The sequence below is a fragment of the Mangifera indica genome, chromosome 14 (genome assembly GCF_011075055.1).
Source record: "Mangifera indica cultivar Alphonso chromosome 14, CATAS_Mindica_2.1, whole genome shotgun sequence".
Taxonomy (NCBI): domain Eukaryota; kingdom Viridiplantae; phylum Streptophyta; class Magnoliopsida; order Sapindales; family Anacardiaceae; genus Mangifera; species Mangifera indica.
Window position 1 is genome coordinate 14,245,859 of NC_058150.1, and position 20,698 is coordinate 14,266,556.

The following is a 20,698-nucleotide window of genomic DNA, read 5'->3' on the forward strand; positions in this document are numbered from 1 at the left end:
AAAATTCTGGATTGTGGATTTTTCTGGCCAACTTTATTTCGAGACACGTACTTATTTTGTAAATCTTGTGAACGCTGTCAGAAAACAGGTAATATTTTGCAGAAAAATGAAATGCCTCAAACTCCTATTTTAGTTTGCAAAATTTTTGATGTTTGGGGTATTGATTTCATGGGGACTTTTCCATCTTCGTTTGGTTACGTCTATATTTTATTGGCAGTTGATTATGTCTCGAAATGGGTAGAAGCGAAAGCTACCCGAACTGATGACTCTAAAGTTGTTTCAGGTTTTCTTAAATCTAACATATTCAACAGGTTTGGCATTCCGAAGGCTCTAATTAGCGATCAAGGGAAACATTTTTGCAACCGAACAATAGAGGCGCTGCTAAAAAAATATAATGTAACACACAAGATTGCTACGGCGTACCATCCACAAATCAGCGGACAAGCTGAGGTTTCGAATCGAGAAATTAAATCAATCATAGAGAAAACAGTTGGTCCAACAAGAAAGGATTGGAGTTTGCGATTGGAAGATGCGTTATGGGCATATAGAACAGCGTACAAAACGCCAATTGGGATGTCGCCGTATAGGTTGATATTCGGTAAGGCCTGTCATCTTCCAGTTGAATTAGAACACAGAGCATATTGGGCTGTCAAGCATTGCAATATGAAGTTGGATGAGAGTGGCAAACATAGGAAATTACAGCTGCAAGAATTAGAAGAAATTCGCAATGACGCGTACGAGAATGCTAGAATTTACAAGGAGAAAACAAAAGCTTTCCATGACAAAATGATTTCCAGAAAGGAATTTTCACTTGGCCAAAAAGTTCTCCTTTATCATTCAAGACTTCGATTATTTCCAGGTAAATTACGTTCTCGTTGGATTGGGCCGTTCGTTGTTACTAACGTTTTTCCTCATGGTGCAGTAGAGATTCAGAGCTTAATGACATTGAAAGTATTTAAAGTTAATGGCCACAGACTCAAATTGTTTTACGAAAGAGTGCCGACTGAAAACGTCGGAGAAGTAGAGCTGAAAGATCCCATGTACATGGATGACTAGACGAAGGCTTTACGTCAAGCCGACGACTGTAAACAAAGGTGCTACTTGGGAGGCAACCCAAGCTTAATTTTGATTAATGTTTCAATTTTAATTTTCTCAACAATTGCTTTAATTTCGGTTTATGTGTTCAAATTTTTAGTTTTAAATTTCGGTTATAGGAGGTTTAGATAGTTAATTAGCAATTATTTTATGATTTTTTTTCATTGGGTTTATTTTAATTTATTTTCAGGTTACTGTTCAACCGTCTTCTTCCTCCTGCCAGTCTCAATTAGCCTTCTGTAAATGTTCACGAGGGGAGGAATCTGCACTTTGGTAATCTGGAGCTGGGTTATGTATTTCTGTCAAAAGTCAAACTTTTGCTTTGATATTTGCTTAAATCCAAGGGGGCCATATGAATTTGTGTGATTAAAAGGGCTGGGTTAATTGCTTCCAGAGAACATATTCAACAAACCCATGCCTCAAAAATTTCTCTCCCCCTAAAACGAAAACCTAGTAGCCCCTTTTCCTCCATCTTGCAACACCATGGTCCGAACTCGTTCACAACGTCATCGAGCAACAAAATCCGACCATCAGAGACTATCCACACCAGAGCTGTTGTCCGATTCCGACGATTCACCGAGCAATAGCGCTCCACAGTCTACACCGTCTCCGACGAACGTAACTCCTCCACCATCATTCCCTTCACCGTCACCTCAGCCACAACCAACCACCACGGCTTCTGTCTGCTCGGGTCCACGTTCGCGCACTCAAAAAGGGAAGCAATTGGAAATCTCCAGTAGCCTACAACTCAAATTAGGCGGCTTCAATACATTCATTGATGCACAAGACCAACAACGGTATGGGTCCATGTGTGAGCGCAAAATCTACCCATGTAAGTATATTCACACTCACACTCTTGAGCAATTAGGAATTCGTAATGAAATTGATGAGCTAGTGAATAGATTGAATTGGCAAAATTATGTATATGTGGACTGCCCTGCATTTATTGAGCTCACCCGTGAATTTTATACAACATTTCAGTTTAATGTTGCTGAGGAATTTGATTTGTTTACCAAGGGGATAGTTAAGTTTAGGATAATGGGGAAAGAATGTTCATGTTCAATTTCTGAATTTAACATTGCTTTGGGGTTTTTGAAAAAAGAGGATGAAAAAAGTGAGCGCTACGTACGATCCCAATGTGATTACAGTCCTGATTTTAATCCTACTGAATTATGGCATGAATGGTCAGTTGATGTTGCCCCTTATAATCCTAGTGCTTCTAAGAGTTCGTATTTAAAAAGCCCCGTGTTCAAATATTTACAACGATTCTTAGCTTTTAATTTTTCTGGAAGGAGGGATAGTGTAGGTACCATTTCCAAAGTTGAGTTTTATTTTTTATTGTGTATGGAGCATAACATTCAGGTTAATTTAGGCTTTTGGTTACTCACCCAATTCCAGTCAGTGGTCCAGAAAAAGAATAAACCCTTAATCCTTGGTTCATATATTACTCAATTAGCCGTTAACTTGGGTTTATTAGATATTTCTAATCATAACATGCATACTGCTTGTGAGGTGGAACCATTGGATATGAATTGTTTAGACAGGATGGGGATTGTAAGACAACAAGCAGATGGTAGTTTCAGTTTCCTGCAATTTGGACCAGCAGCACCGCCTCATTCCAGGCCAAATAGGTAGCCCAGAACGCAAGCAGAAGCAGCTCCCAACAGAACCCAACCACAAGTAGATCTTCCATCATCTTCCTATGCTCATTCAGTCGACAATATAGGGACCCAACTGCAGAGATGTGAACAAAAATTAGACCGTATGGAGCGTAATCTGCTCGCCTTTTTCAATTCGCAAGGATTCACGCCGCCATCTCCACCATCTCCATAATTCAACTTGTTCCTCCTTTTCCACAAAACCAGAGAAGTTTCCCCTTCCTTTTTCTTTTCAATTTCAGTTTTTATTATTATTCTGTTTTGTTAAACATTGAGGACAATGTTTGGTTTAAGTGTGGGGGAGGGTTTATTTGTGTTTTATTTTTCTGCTGTTTATTTTTCTGATGTGTACTATTCTGTCCTTCAGTTTCATTTTATTTAGTTTTTTTTTTCTGCTCTGTTTTGTTTACGTGTTCTGTTCTTCTCTGCTCTAGTCTTCTTTGTTCTACTTTTATGTTTTGTCTATGTTGCTGCGCCTTGCTGGATAAAGTTTGATTTTTTTGGCAGCTAGTGTATCCTTCCCTGTTTTTTTAGTCAGCTAAACAATCCATTAATCTCACTTTGAATGAATTAATTTGTATGCATGCCTTGGAATTTAGCCGATTCAATAGGAGAGCATTGTACAATGATTTGTTAGATTAATTAAGGGTATGCATTTAAACAAATTTTGATAATTGAGTGCTAGAGTTTGTTTGAAGTTGAGGTGAATTTATTTAACTCGTGAGTTTTGAGCCGAAAAAGATTGAAACATTCATATCAATCTATATTTTATTTAATGAGTGATATTCTTCCATGTGAATATATCTCTAGAACTTGCTTTGAACCGTTTCGAGACCACATTGAAATATGCATGCATGAAAATGATAAAGGCATTCTTGTTCGAACCCTTTAGCTTAAAAAGCCAACTTATTTTAATTTCCTTAGTTAGCCCCTTGAGCCTTACAAAACCCTTGATTCTTTGTGCTAAAACCATATTACAAACCCAAGCCTTCAAGTAAAAATCCTCACCAAACCATGAAAATAAGCAAGGCATTTAAACAAAAATTTGTTGCTTGGTGAATTTGTTGTCTTGAGAAATTTAAATGTGAGGAAAAAGGGAACTTAATTGTATAAGAAGAGATGATGAAAAGAAGTTGGCATGAAGAGTGCTATTGAGATTGCCTTATATTGTTATCTTTGCTACCCAACTCTCATAGTTATTCAAAAAAAAAAAAAAAAAAATTGCTGGAAAAAAAAAAGAAAAAAAAAGAAAACAAAAAAAGAAAAAGAGAAAAAAGAAAAGAAGTTGAAAAAGAGAGAAGAGAAAGGCAATGGCAAGTAGCAAAGAAATATGGTGAATGTGGTGGCTTTAGCTTTACATTTTTGTTCCCCTTATGTGTTTAAATGTTTTGTTAATATTCATGGTTTTAACCTTTTGTATCCATTAATCCTCACCTTTACCCAAAGCCCCATTACAACCTAAAATAAAGTCCTTTTGATTTATGCATGTATATAATCTAAGTGGTGGAGATTTGGTGCATAAGCAAGCTTATGGTAGAATGTTTGCATTGGAAGAATTTGAGCGAAACACCGAACCATTAAACACATGAGTGATATGAGTGATAACCGTGAGGATGATTCACCAAAGCTTTATACATGCTTTAGAATGCGATTATCTTGATTTGTCTTTGTGCATACTTCCTTGTAAAGTTTGATAATGATGTGTGTTGATGCTTGAATCTTGGTTGGTTTGAATCTTAAGGTATGTACACTTTTTGGTATCGTGAGAAAAGAGATTGATGGAACATTTTTGTGTTTGCTTTGTTTTTGTTTTTGTTTTACTCGAGGACGAGCAAAAGATAAGTGTGGGGGAATTTGATAAAACCATTAATTGCTACTATTTTGATTTATAATTCCCTTGTGTTGTGTGGAAATTTGATTTAATCTAATGGAATTACTTATCTTTTTGCTTTTAGGAAGCTTTGAGCAATTTTGGAATAAATAGGGCCAAAAAGATGAAAAACTGGAGCAGATCTATTAATCTGGAATTTTTGTAATGTAGACTAGGAGTGGGCACGTAAAAGATGAGAGCAGAATCCGGAAAACAGATCTGAACGCCCAGATCTGCTGCAAGAGTCCAGAAAATATTAAGATTTGCTTTCTAGGAAAAGGATAATCACCAGCTGGAAAAGAGGATTAATTGAGCTAAATAAAGAAGGATATTTTTGGAGGAAGGATATACATTAAAGATACATATCTTTTCCTTTCTTTTTGGGAAGATATGTATCACTTTGCTTGATTAGATTAGGAGATTAGGATTGATTTCAATTCCCAGATTTTTAGTAGGAATGCAATATATATACTCTTATTTTTATTTGAGAATTATCAACCATTGTACTTAGAGAATTAGAGAGAAAAATATGGTCTACAGTGGCTGAATAATTTATCTTGGTTGAAGGGATCTGAAACCATGGAACTACAATGATTGTGAGATTTATTCTGTTCTTTAATGCATCTTTTTATTTATTCGAGTATTGATTATCTTTCTGAATTATTTGTTTATGATTGTGTTGGTTGATTTCTAAGGCGCGCGATTAGTTTATCAATTAATATAATCTACGGCCAGTTTAGGTGCTGAATCCGTAATTGTTCAATCCACCTAATCGAAGTGGCAACTAGGTTTATCGTTTGCTGCGTCAGAAACTATAATCCTAGGAAAATAATCAACTAGATTAAATGCAACGTCGTACGTTTGTGTTGTCTTGCTTCGTTGGTCTTTCTAATTCGTAATGCTATTGTTTAATTAAATTCGAGATCGTATCCGAATTATTAATCAATAAGGGTTAATTGAAATACATGTTTTTGGTTAACTAATCGTAAGGAATGACAGGTTAATTTAATACCACAACGAATATTTGAATAATTAATTTGATATTTTGTTTCGATGATCGATCGTAGTTCCAATGGTGGATGTGACCGAAGACCAAGGTTTGTTAAATCGATTTATTCCTTTTAGATTACTTTACTGAATTTTTATTTATTGTTTTTCATTATAATTTGCATTACTTCAAAACCCCCCTTTTTATTTATTTGTTTCGATTTATTTGTGATGACATACTAATCAAAGCTCTTCGAGGGAACGATCCCTACTTTCCTTTACTACATTTTTGTTGCAGGAATTTAAGATTTAATTTGGGTGTCAACAACAGCATGTACCAGAAAGTATACATCACAAAAGTTTTCAAAGTACTTACATGAGTGTAGGATACATAGACAATTCTCTTGTCCAAGTATGTCATAGCAAAATGGAGTTACAAAAATAAAGAATCACCACTTGGCAGAGACTTATAAAAGCATGTTGCATGTGAAAAATGTCCCACCTCATTTCTGGGTCGAATGTACAAAGACAACAACATATGTGATCAATAGGTTACCCTAAGCAAGGCTTGGTTTTATGTCACCTTTTGAGAAGTTATGGAATCTCAAGCCCACGGTAAACCACTTTAGAATATTTAGATGCATTTGTGATATGTTTGTGTTTGATCATCAACAAAGCAAGTTTGATAAAAAGATAATCCGTTGCATTTTTGTGGGTTATGATGATCAAAGGAAAGATTGGAAGTGTTGTGATCCAACAATGGGACGATGTTACATATCAAGAAACACAGTGTTTGATGAGGAATTCTCGTGGTAGTCACTGTAGATAGATTCACTACCAAAGTCCAAGGAGGTTGAAGAAAAGATCTAATAAAGAGTGAAAGGAAATGATAAGCTTGACAAAGGGCAGCCAAGTCAAGAAGTAATTGTTGAAGAGTAGTCAATAGTTGAACGCCATGAGGTTAAGCCCGAGTCTTATGAAAAATTACATAGTCAATGGAAGATTGGAGTTTCTCCAAGGGCAATGGAAGAACTTCAAGTAATAGAGCAAGAGGAGCAAGTACCCTAATCTAGAAGGCCAACAAAACCACGGAAACTAAATCCTAAATATGCTAATGCAGCATTAATTAAAGATGCCAGAATATGCAAAGATTGAAAATTTTAGAAAACAACTTGGCATGACCGCAAGATCAACAACACATGAGAGTAGTTGGTTATGGGGGGGGTGGTGTGTGGTTAAATAATACAAGCATCGCCTCTCTCATATTTCTCCACAAGAATCATGAAAAAAGTAAACCGTCAATCTAGACCTTCCATCAAGCAACCAACGTTTGCTCCAACCTGTGCGAACCGCCTTCCATGTTGCAAGTTGCTGCCACTTTCCAGGGCATCCAGAATTTGCATCAACTTGTTGTCGCCACTCCAGAAAAATGAAGAAGGATTAAAGTCGGTTAATTAGCTGACATCAAACTATTATAAATGAGATTGAGTGGTTGTTATTTGTGTGTGTGAAAAAATTAAGAGGCAGTGAGTGAAAAATAGTAGCAGCCTGTGTTAGTAAGAGTAGAAAAAAATAGAAATAGTAAGTGTAAGTGGGAGCAACAAAAATTCAGTGTGTGAAAGAAATAGTGGCTGTGAGTTAGTGCTAAGTGAGTGGGTGAGTTGTGAGTGCCAAGTTAGTGAGAGTTAAGTTTGTATTTTGTGAGTGGTGTAAGTTTTTGCGTAAGTGTGGGTTTGTACAATTTGTAATTGTTGTATATTAATAAAATTATTGTTTTATAATCACCATTGTTGCTTAACATGCTTTTCTACCATAAGCTTTTGAAGTTATATGCAACTAATTTAGAGGAAGGGTCAAGGGCAATTGATTATTTCCTATCCAAACTATGCTAAAAAGATAGTTGCCACCCTTGAATTCGAAAAATGAAAATTTCCCACCTTCTATTAGGTACAAAAATATAGTTAGTGAAATTCGTTAACCTTAATGATATATACCCTGAAAAGATAATAAAATACCATTTAAATTCGTTAACAGTAAATAATTACTAAAATGAAATAACATTTTACCCTTCAAACCTTTCAAATGTATCTTAACTTGGACATTTACCTCGGGCATTCAAATGGTCGAACTTGAAACCGATTTTAGGGGCTCTAATTCTCCCCGACCCTAACGGGTAAAAGATTCTCCAATAGAAATGAGGAAGGGAATGAAAAAATTTCCCACAATGGGGTACAGGCTTGGGATAGGGATACATGTGTCCCCTCCCCACCCTGCGCCTTCCCTATTGTGCCCCCATCTCTGTCTCTTTATATTAATATATTTACTTAAAATACTAATATATTTTTATAGTTTTAGATTATTTATGTTTTTAAAATTTATTTAAGTTTTTATTGTGTATATTAAAATGGTTAATATATTACATTTGTGACATTTGAAATAGTGGGTTAGTTTTAATTTTACTTAATTTTGTTATTTAATATATTTATATTGTGTTTACAGGATATATAAAAGAGATTTTTCTTTACAGGTATGGGAAAGAGATTTTTTCCCACGGGGACGAGGAGGGGATAGAGATGAGGTTTTTCTTCAAGGAGAAGGGACAAGAAATCATTTTCTTCTCTATAATGGGAACGTGCTAGGGACGGGGATTGATATCCTCTACAGGGATGAAGAGGGGGATTGAGATCCTCTCCCTACCCCTCCTCCCCATTGCCATCCCTAGAAAACTCCTAAGTTATCAAGTTGCATTTTGGATTTTGAAGCCTAAAATCAAAACTATAGTGGACTATATATTTAATACATATAATATCTTAACAATGAACCCAAATGTTACATTTTTACTGTATAATTACAGTTTTGTAGCTATCTTCCACTTGAACCTACAATATTTGTCTATTCATTGGACTTCTTATGACGCCTGTACATGCAGTATTGTCTAGAGAACTCCGAATCATCTCATACTTGGGTGTTTTTATGATGACATATGATGAATGAAATGAATTGATGAGAAATGATTTTTAACTCCTATCAAATTGATTTTCACCATTTTTTTAATTTCATTTTTGTTTTAGTAAATTTAAGCTTAATTGAAATTACTAGAAACAATCCTATAATTTAAAAAAAAAAAAACTTTTATTATATATTTTAGATACAATGAAATAAAAAGACAGATATACTTTAGAGATTCAAGTTGAGCTCATTTGGGCTCAACTTGTCATTTGATTTGAATAAGCTAAACTCGAGTAAAATAGCCACAACTCAAATTTGAGTAACTAAAAAGTCGTCAATAGGTTTATCTTCTCTAGCAACTTTCTATCTCTTTTGGCTATTTTACATTTTTTACGTTGACTTTTCTTCTTCTTCATCTATGACAACTCATCTTCGTCTCTAGCTCTTTTTGGTGACTTCTTCAATGAACTCATTATCAACTCAAGTTAGACTTTTTGGATTTGAATTGGCCTTTATTCAGATTTTGTGGGCTCATATCCATCCAAGAACATAGAGATAGAGGCACTTTGTAAGCCTTTAATACTTGGAAGATCCCCATATATATGTGTGTGTGTGTGTGTGTATGGATGTATGTATTCTTTAGTAACTTTCATCTTTTATGACAACTTTTCTTCTTCTTCTTCATCTCTAACAACTCTTCTTCTTGGACTCCTTTTGCACCATCAACACTCTCACAAGTCACAGTAAATAACCGCAATAAGAATCCTCAAAACTGATTGAAATCCAAGTTTTTCAAGAAGTCCCTAGTTTGTCCATTTTTGTTAGCTATAACACACAGGCCCTAAGAGAGGAAGAACACCCGATTGTTTTTAAGCCATTTTTTGCACCATCAACCTTCTCACGAGTGAAGGTAGATGACCTAACTAAAAATCCTTGAAACACGTTACCAAAACTACCTAAAATTCACACTTTTTGAGAAATCTCTAGTTTTGCCCTTTTTGTGGGATATAACACAAAAGCCTCAAGTAAAAGAGACCACTTGGCAATTTTTGAGGCAATTTTCATACTATCCACCCTCTCATGAGTCAAGATAGATAACCTTACTAAGAAGATCCAAAACTTGTGTCCAAAACTGATTGAAATGTATACTCTCACTGATAATTACCAAAATCCATGCAAAAGACTAGGTGAAATCTATGTTTTTTCAAAAAGAAAAAAAATCCCAATTTTGGCCATTTTTGTAGGCTATAGTACAAGAGCCGTAAGTGAGGGAGAACATTTGACAATTTTTGAGGTGTTCTTATGCACCATCCAACCTCTCACGACATCAAGGTGGATGACCTGACTGAAAATCCCTAAAACGTATGTCAAAATCTATGCTTTCTGAAAAAACTCTTAACTGTAGCCATTTTTGTAAGCTATAACACAAAAGCCCTGACGAAGTGGGGTGCCCAACAAATTTTGAGGTGTTTTTTGTATCATCCACTCACTTACAAAGTCACGCTATAATTTGAATTAAAAATGAAATAACATCCAATCACATGATGTTAGATCATTTGAGTACATAATTGGGTGACAAAGCTTCACTACAACAAAAACATATTTAGTAGATAAAAAAGAAAAATTTACAAATATTGTAAACACACCACCTCTAAGGTAATAAGACTGTGTTAGGATTAAAAATACACACAAAACAATATAGATTAACTAATAATGCACACGTTTTAGGTCATATTAGAGTTTCTTATTGATTTTAGAGTTAAAGGATACAGGAAAATTAATTAAAATAGGCATGAAATTTACTGCATAAACTCTTTTCGGCAAAATTTCTATAGTTTTGCCTTTTTAAGCAAACCCTATTTTCTATTTTAATAATACCCTTTATCTTATTTCTTCCTATTCATATTAGTTTTTACCAGAAAATCTTTTATTTTTGAGAGTATACAGATTAAGATTAAGTTTAATTTTTTCATAATTATTAAGATTTACATATAAAAAAAATATTAATTTGTGATGTAATAGTTAATATTTACATACCTTTAAAAAAATGAACATAACTACACAAAGAGTGCGTGTGGGTTGTGCACGGGTGTTAAAGGTGTACGTTTTTTTTTTAAACGATGCAAAAATTAGGGAAAAGGTGCATGTCTTTTCGAAAAGGTGCAAAAATATGCAAAAGGGTGTTTGTTTTTTTGAAAGGGTGCGAAAATATATGAAAGTATAAAGGAGTGTGTGAAAATGTGAAGAGGTGCGTGAAGCTGTGAAGGGGAACGTGAAAATGTGAAAAGATACGTGAAATTGTAAAAGGATACGTGAAACTGTGTAGGGGTACATAAAAATGTGAAGGGGTGTATAAATATCAACTAAAGGTATGTAAATATCAACTATTATATCAAAAATTAATCTATTTTTTGATATGTAAATCTTAACAATTACGAAAAAATTAAACTTAATCAGTGTATTCTCAAAAATAAAACATTTTCTGATAAAAACTAATCTGAATAAAGAAAAAAGGATAAAGGGTATTGTTGGAATAGAAAATAGGGTTTGCTTAAAAAGATAAAACTACAGAAATTTTACCCAACAAGGTTTATGCGGTAAATTTTATACCTATTTTAATTAATTTCCCAAGGATACAAGAGATATAATTAAATATTTATACAAGAATTGCAAATGATGTAATTAAAAAAAAATTCCCTCATGAAATTATGTTCGAGGGCTTTGAGTATAAGGGACACTGGACCCTTGACCCCCAATTGCAGGACTACACCTTAAAATGATTCCCCATCAACCGTGTCTTGTAGGATTGATGTAGTTTACGCTCCAACACTATTCCATATATATAAATAAGGCTAAATAAATATTTTCCACTCAAGGTTGAATAAAACTTTACATATTTTATTTTTTATGTGAGAGGCTAATTTGATTACAATTTTGTCTTTTGTTTTAAATTATTTTTTATATTCTAGCCATCCGAAAACCTTCATCCACATATTCAGTCAAACTAATCACTCCATAGGCTTTTGCACGGGAAGGATGGTCCTTATCACATGTTTGACTTTTGATCATCACAATTAGGGTCAAGTTCAATCAAAGTTGTTCCATCTCAAAATCAAATTTGAATCAAACAATTGAGTTTACACCAACAATTGGACTCATTTTTATAAATAAACTAATTTAAAGCTATTTCGAACATTTAAATTTGAGTCGATATAGATCAAACCTAAAGTTAAATTATTTTTTAACTGAATTCAAACATCAACTTACTAATCTCAAATTGGCCTTTTTTCAGGTTCAATTGTGACAAGTCCAACTCTAATCATGCAAGTATATCATTCAACGGGTTGACATTTTCTTGAATATTCTTGCACGAAGTTGTTTGGATATTTTGGATTTATAGTCTTAAAATCAATGGTGATTTACCCCAATAAAGAGATAGGTTTGAATTTTTATTCAAATTTAACTTCTGGAAAATTATAGCAAAGTAAGAAAAAGTAGAAATGACAAGTGATAGTGAAGTACTAGTGAACAACAAGCAAGTGATATTGAATTAGAATTGGAGGTGGAAACAAGTTCCATTTCATTGAAAGTAGAACCTGGTTCAAATGCTGTTATTGTCAAGAATCTTTTCTTGCGATCCTATCATGGGAATCTGGGAATTCCTGGTTTATCTTACACATTTGAATCGGTAAAGCATTACTTGAATGCCTTTGGATTAAGAAATTTGTTTTGTCTTTTTGTTTTTTTGTTATTTTCCAAGTTTTCTTGTTCATGTTGTTGCATGGTGTAAAATATATGTAGCCATTGGAAGGATTTGGAGTGGCTAGAGTTGTGTATTCAGGGCATCCAGAATTGAAGAAAGGGGACTTGGTTTGGGGTGCTGTTGGATGGGAAGAATACAGTCTCATTGAGAGCACTCGAAGTCTCTTTAAAATCCATCACACTGATGTCCCCTTATCCTATTATATTGGAAATATATTGGATCTATAAATATGAAGATTGAAACTCAATTATACAAAACCAATCAACTTGTATTATAGTCTAATCTTCGACATTTATATACTACTCATTTATATTTAATGTATTAGATGTGGGATTTAAGTCTTCAATACTCTCCTTTAAATGCAACCACTATAAACTATTAAGCTTGCCATTTTTGGATGGGTATATTGTCACTTATATTCAGGAACACTTTAGGCTGTTAGACTCACTATTTGGCTCATGCTCTGATTATATAAAATCAATTGACTTGTGTTATAGTTTAATTTTTTACGCTTATTTACCGCTCACTTATATTATATTTATTATATATGGACTTTTGTCTCCAACATATTATACTGGTATTATTGGTGAGTTTTCCTAGTACTTGCCTGCCTTCCATATATAATTTGGTATCTATTTCTATGAATGTAGTAGGCTTAGCTCAAATCTATAACTCAATTTGAATTAATCGATTTCGAGTTAGAACTTCAGTTTTATTGAGATCAATATATTTGTTTATCTTGTGATATTATTTATCCCATTGACATTGTTTACTCCCCGGACAAAATTGAACACCCCACCGGCCGCTCTCTTGTAATACTGTGCATAAGCTTTGGAGCTCAAACCGGGTATTATGGAGCTTGGATTCGATAGAATCCACCATAAATATTCATATTTATGTGCATCTGGATTTAACTTCTTAATGTCAACACAAGGGGTATTTCACTTTTTAATTTACATCTTGTTTTTTGTATATCTACAGGCATGCCATGTATCACTGCCTGGGCCGGTTTCTATGAATTAGCTGCTCCCAAGAAAGGAGAAAATGTGTACATTTCAGCAGCTTCAGGCGCTGTTGGTCAACTTGTTGGACAATTTGCTAAATTAATGAGCTGCTATGTTGTTGGAAGTGCCGGAAGTAAAGAAAAGGTTAGCCAATAGCTCCGGGAAACCTTCATTTCTTTTATAAAAAATATTGTAAAATATATTCTAGATTGTGTGTGCGTCAAAGTCACAAGTAGTTTTTTAAAAGAAAAAAATTAGAATATTTAAAAAAGTACAGATTAAAAATATAAAAATTGAGTAATTAATTAATAGAAATTAACTTTATTAGAACTGAGGGGTTTTTTGTTACAAATACAAAATAGAAGGGGAGTCATTGAATTCTCCAAGAGGGGGTTTGGGGGGGCATGAGCCACCACTCAGCCCTTAGTGGCTTCATCCCTGCCTCGAGTTATCTGGTTTGTTGCAATTAAACATTTAATTGTTATGCAATAAGTCAATTTAACTAATGCTTCTGACAATCACTTGTTCAATACTTTCGTTGAAGTTTTGAAGAACAAATTGGGATTTGACGATGCTTTCATCGACGAAGAGGAGCAAGACTTCGATGCAACTTTGAAATGGTCAATTTCTAGGAGTAGATTTAAATTGAGTTGAATTTAGAGTTAGCTTGATGTCAGATTGAATCCATAAGGGCAATGTTATACATATATAGTTTAGGTGTACAGATGATATGTTATCATATGATTTGGTATTACTTTATTTTTAACTCAAATTCATCCAATCACACAGTCACTCTTAATTTGTATACCAAAATTATGTACTAAAAATGTGTATGCATGATTTTATTGAATCCATAATACCCAACTCAAGCTTAAGCTCCTTAGATTTAGTGCATATTGTCACAATAGTACTATTTGCGGGGTAAACAATGTTATTGAAAAAATGAATAATGTTACCTGGTACGTGTTGTCGTTGACACCCAAATTAAATCCTAAATTCCTACAACAAAAATGTAGTAAAGGAAAGTAGAGATCGTTCCCTCGAAGAGCTTTGATTAGTATGTCGTCACGAATAAATCGAAACAAATAAATAAAAAGGGGGGTTTTGAAGTGAATGCAAATTATAATGAAAAACACTAATTAAAAATTCAGTAAAATAATCTAAAAAGAATAAATCGATTTAACAAACCTTGGTCTTCGGTCACATCCACCATTGGAACTACGATCGATCATCGAAACAAAATATCAAATTAATTATTCAAATATTCATTGTGGTATTAAATTAACCTGTCCTTCCTTATGATTAGTTAACCAAAAACATGTATTTCAATTAACCCTTATTGATTAATAATTCGGATACGATCTCAAATTTAATTAAATAATAGCATTACGAATTAGAAAGACCAATGAAGCAAGACAACACAAACGTACAACGTTGCATTTAATCTAGTTGATTATTTCCCTAGGATTATCGCTTCTGACGCAGCAAACGATAAACTTAGTTACCACTTCGATTAGATGGATTGAACAATTACGGATTCAGCACCTAAACTAGCCGTAGATTATATTAATTGATAAACTAATCGCGCGCCTTAGAAATCAACCAACACAATTATAAACAAATAATTCAGAAAGATAATCAATACTTGAATAAATAAAAAGATGCATTAAAGAACAAAAATAAATCTCACAATCATTGTAGTTCCATGGTTTCAGATCCCTTCAACCAAGATAAATTACTCAGCCACTGTAGAACATGTTTTGCTCTCTAATTCTCTCCATACAATGGTTGATAATTCTCAAATAAAAATAAGAGTATATATATTATCTTCCTACTAAAAATCTGGAAATTGAAAGTAAATCCTAATCTTCTAATCCAATCAAGCAAAGTGATACATATCTTCCCAAAAAGAAAGGAAAAGATATGTATTTTTAATATAAATCCTTCTTCCAAAAATATCATTCCTTATTTAGCTCAATTAATCCTCTTTTTCAGCTGGTGATTATCCTTTTCCTAGGAAGCAAATCTTAATATTTTCTGGACTCTTGCAGCTGATCTGGGCGTTCAGATCTGTTTTCCGGATTCTGCTCTCATCTTTCACGTGCCCACGCCTAGTCTGCATTACGAAATTTCCAGTTTAATATATCTGCTCCAGTTTTTCCTCTTTTTGGCCCAATTTATTCCAAAATTGCTCAAAACTTCCTAAATGCAAAAAGATAAATAATTTCATTAGATTAAATCAAATTTCCACACAACACAAGGGAATTATAAATCAAAATAGTAGCAATTAATGGTTTTATCATTACCAAATAGAAAAACAAGCCGATCTTGAGTCAAACTATTAAGCTAGAGTCAAAGGTGCTCATATCAAATCCATGGCTCAATTTGAACTAGTCAATTTTGAGCTAGAGCTTTAATTTAACAATTTGGCTTGAGATTGACTTGTTTTTTCATCTATAGGCACTGTTCATTCTACCAAAGACACTATTCATTCCTCCGATGATACTATTCATCCCATTGGTGGCTCTCCAATGGTAGTTGACTCATCTCAAATCAAATCTACCTTAGCTAAAAATTCAACTAGAAATCAATTCATTCGATTCAAGCTAACTCGGATCATATCCAACCCTAATTTACTCTTTTAGTTATAGGGTCATGGATGATGGAAACTCATAAACTTTCATTTTCTTTTTTAAGGTGCTTTCCTAAGGGAATTGACATTTACTTTCAAAACGTTAGAGGAAAAATACTAGAAGAGCTTTGATTAGTATGTCGTCACGAATAAATCGAAACAAATAAATAAAAAGGGGGGTTTTGAAGTGAATGCAAATTATAATGAAAAACACTAATTAAAAATTCAGTAAAATAATCTAAAAAGAATAAATCGATTTAACAAACCTTGGTCTTCGGTCACATCCACCATTGGAACTACGATCGATCATCGAAACAAAATATCAAATTAATTATTCAAATATTCATTGTGGTATTAAATTAACCTGTCCTTCCTTATGATTAGTTAACCAAAAACATGTATTTCAATTAACCCTTATTGATTAATAATTCGGATACGATCTCAAATTTAATTAAATAATAGCATTACGAATTAGAAAGACCAATGAAGCAAGACAACACAAACGTACAACGTTGCATTTAATCTAGTTGATTATTTCCCTAGGATTATCGCTTCTGACGCAGCAAACGATAAACTTAGTTACCACTTCGATTAGATGGATTGAACAATTACGGATTCAGCACCTAAACTAGCCGTAGATTATATTAATTGATAAACTAATCGCGCGCCTTAGAAATCAACCAACACAATTATAAACAAATAATTCAGAAAGATAATCAATACTTGAATAAATAAAAAGATGCATTAAAGAACAAAAATAAATCTCACAATCATTGTAGTTCCATGGTTTCAGATCCCTTCAACCAAGATAAATTACTCAGCCACTGTAGAACATGTTTTGCTCTCTAATTCTCTCCATACAATGGTTGATAATTCTCAAATAAAAATAAGAGTATATATATTATCTTCCTACTAAAAATCTGGAAATTGAAAGTAAATCCTAATCTTCTAATCCAATCAAGCAAAGTGATACATATCTTCCCAAAAAGAAAGGAAAAGATATGTATTTTTAATATAAATCCTTCTTCCAAAAATATCATTCCTTATTTAGCTCAATTAATCCTCTTTTTCAGCTGGTGATTATCCTTTTCCTAGGAAGCAAATCTTAATATTTTCTGGACTCTTGCAGCTGATCTGGGCGTTCAGATCTGTTTTCCGGATTCTGCTCTCATCTTTCACGTGCCCACGCCTAGTCTGCATTACGAAATTTCCAGTTTAATATATCTGCTCCAGTTTTTCCTCTTTTTGGCCCAATTTATTCCAAAATTGCTCAAAACTTCCTAAATGCAAAAAGATAAATAATTTCATTAGATTAAATCAAATTTCCACACAACACAAGGGAATTATAAATCAAAATAGTAGCAATTAATGGTTTTATCATTACCAAATAGAAAAACAAGCCGATCTTGAGTCAAACTATTAAGCTAGAGTCAAAGGTGCTCATATCAAATCCATGGCTCAATTTGAACTAGTCAATTTTGAGCTAGAGCTTTAATTTAACAATTTGGCTTGAGATTGACTTGTTTTTTCATCTATAGGCACTGTTCATTCTACCAAAGACACTATTCATTCCTCCGATGATACTATTCATCCCATTGGTGGCTCTCCAATGGTAGTTGACTCATCTCAAATCAAATCTACCTTAGCTAAAAATTCAACTAGAAATCAATTCATTCGATTCAAGCTAACTCGGATCATATCCAACCCTAATTTACTCTTTTAGTTATAGGGTCATGGATGATGGAAACTCATAAACTTTCATTTTCTTTTTTAAGGTGCTTTCCTAAGGGAATTGACATTTACTTTCAAAACGTTAGAGGAAAAATACTAGATGCAGTGCTTCTAAATATGAGAATTCATGGTCGAATTACAGCATGCAAAATGATCTCGCAATATAATCTTTGTATAATTATAATTATTCATATTATTTTTTATTTTAATATTTTAATTTATTAATAAGTAGTAATAATTTGATTTAATTAGTCAAATTATTGACTTGTTTTAAAATTTATAGTATATAAATTTATACTATAAATTTTTAGACCATTTGTTAATAAAACAAAATATTACATTATGTGTTTCATTAAAAGTAAATTGAAATAATTTGGTGAAGAAATTAAAATGATAAAAAGAACTTTCAAGAGTGAAAATAATAGATAATTTTAGATCAATTTCAGTCAGATCGAGTTAACTCGAATATTAAATAGTTGGGTTAGTATTAAAAAATTTTGACACAATTCTAAATCAGATCGAGTTAAGATTGAAGATTTTTGACATGAAACCTGAATTGACATAATATGAACATGACCCGATGACACAAACTGTCAGGTCTACTTAGATCGGTTCTTGACCCAATCAAAGAAGATGGTTTGACAAACCAGAGACATCAACATAATATAACTAAAATTTTAAAAACTTTTTTTGAAATGTCTAAGATATTTTCAAAGATGATGACATGATAATTAAAAATTTTTATTATTTTTTTGTTATTATTTTTAAAAAATATGTGTCATAGATAAAATATAATATATGATACATAATACGAAACATAATTCAACTATCACATATATAACATTTTCATTTGCTGGTACAATATGACAATAGTAAATAACCACATGCTTATACATGATTATATTTCCATGTGCTTTCAAGCTAATTTTGAGAAAATATAGAACTCTGAATTTTAATTTATGGAAGAAGTGTACAATATTATAGAAAGTGGACACACCTCGAAATCTCATAAAAAAATACAAGTCAAAGTTCCTAATTACTAATTATAAAAAGGAAATCAAATTAGTAGTTTCCTAAATACACAAATGTTTATTGTTCAAGATTTATTACTGCATACACAAAAATATTTTACTGTAAGTCTAATCTTCAAACAAGAATTAAATGAAGTTGCTTCAATGCCTATAAATACTCATGCAATGAAAAGGCATAACCAATGAGTTCTTTTATTCTTGTAGAGCTTCTTTTGATCATTTTCTTTGATTCATAAACAGCAATTCATGTGAGTTACAATGTGGCCAGCTTAGGCTCAAAAATGGTAGGGCCTGACCATGGGCATGCCAGCTTTAGTGGGTCATGCCAGTCACCAAACCTCAAGACCCACAACATTATAGGGTTGTGCCTTCGTAAGCCTTTTTGTAGGTCAACCCACACAAACTTTTTATTTTTCTAATTTTTTTTTAATTTTTGCGAGTTGTGTTGTGCTAATTTACAGGGTTTCCCATGAAGTTTTGACACGACCCAAAAAAATTTTGGGTGAGAAAGGTCCGCTATCACTTATTATTAAAAAGCAATACATTCTTATAGCAAATTTCAATACAAAGACACAACTTCTATCGAGAAATTCTATAACATTTTTGCCTATTTATGTTCTATAATGTATTCTAATTTCCAAAGCAACTGTTGGGTAGATCAAAACTACATTGCAACTCACAGGAATTGTTATTCTGAACAAAGAAAAGAATAAAAAGAAGCACTACAAGAATACAAGGACTCGTCGATCGGTTTTGCCTTTTCTTCTTGTTCAAATGGCTTAGTGACGAAGTTAAATTGGCTTATTCCATGGAGTATTTATAGGCATAGAAGCAAGTTGATTTAATTCATGTTTAAGGACTAAATAACTGGCTATAAAATAATTTTATGCAAGTGGTAATAAATCTGGACTATTTGTTTATTTAGTCAGCTACTAATATGATTTCTTATTGTTTTAGAAAGGATATAATTAGTAATTAAGAACTTTAATTTGTTTCTATAATAGTGTACCCTTATTTCATAAATTAAAATGAGTCATTAGGAACTTTAATTTCTTTCTATACATGCAAAGAAAATATTATCAACATGTTAGTTGAATTGCATGAAATATCATGTATTGAAAACTTGTTTTTTTTTATAGTGTCACATATTGTATTGTATCATAAGATATATCTTTAAAATAATAATAATAATAAAATAATAAAATTTTTAATTATCATATCATCAATTTCGAAAATATCTAAAACACTTTTAAAATTCTAAATTTCTCAAATATATTGTTATCACATTACTTATCCAAACTATTATTTTAATCTGTATCAATAATATGTATCTTATTGTATGATATACTTATTATATCATTATCATCGTATTAATTTTCAATTCAACATAAGATACGTATATTGTTTTTTTTTTTTTTCTGAATTGTATGATATTTATAACCATGGGTATCTACACTGTTTATGTTTCTTTTTCTTTGAAAAATATTCTTTCCAACCATCGGCCTATGCTGTGTTGTGATCATGTTTCGTATCTCATAACATCCAAATTGATGAGTGTCATTCTAATTTTTTAATAATCTTTAATTTTAACCTGTCTTCTTATTACTAAATGTTGGATTTCTACAAACGAAGACAATTAGAGCTCCTGCAAAGGAAAAGAGTTTATATTATTGAGTTTAAAAAATAGACAAATAACACAAACATAAAGTGCACATACATGTTATGCATTATTGTGTATTATTTTTTTTTAATTTAATTTGCTTATATATATACAGGATTTATAACATGAATAAATTCATGTGTTATACAACAAGTTTTTTCATTGTCAGCAAAATGAGATTTGTTCGGTTGTTTGAATAAGTAAAATTTTATATGAGGTTGGTAAACAGATACTGGTCAGGAAACAAGTAGGATGTGGGCATATGAACGTGAGAATAAGACTTCTTAAACTAGCTTTTGAGTTACGAAAGGCATAAGA

At 32.6% G+C, this 20,698-nt stretch overlaps 1 protein-coding gene across 1 annotated transcript; it reads left to right on the forward strand.

The window, feature by feature from the left end:
• Positions 1 to 1,578: 1,578 nt before the first annotated feature.
• LOC123195693 (NADP-dependent alkenal double bond reductase P2-like) lies at positions 1,579 to 20,668 on the forward strand. Its single transcript, XM_044609502.1, has 8 exons — positions 1,579 to 2,053; positions 2,198 to 2,320; positions 12,114 to 12,247; positions 12,361 to 12,536; positions 13,302 to 13,474; positions 13,871 to 13,946; positions 17,734 to 17,861; positions 20,610 to 20,668. The coding sequence occupies exons 1-8, from the start codon at positions 1,579 to 1,581 to the stop codon at positions 20,666 to 20,668; spliced, it is 1,344 nt and encodes a 447-aa protein (XP_044465437.1).
• The last annotated feature ends 30 nt before the right edge of the window (positions 20,669 to 20,698 follow it).

Excerpts from the sequence above, each read along its gene's own strand:
- LOC123195693 (XM_044609502.1), top strand. The coding sequence starts at position 1,579 with ATGGTCCGAACTCGTTCACAACGTCATCGAGCAACAAAATCCGACCAT. Across the intron at positions 13,475-13,870 it reads CGGAAGTAAAGAAAAGGTTA|TTTTGAAGAACAAATTGGGA; the intron begins GCCAATAGCTCC and ends CTTTCGTTGAAG. Across the intron at positions 13,947-17,733 it reads TTCGATGCAACTTTGAAATG|GTGCTTTCCTAAGGGAATTG; the intron begins GTCAATTTCTAG and ends TTCTTTTTTAAG.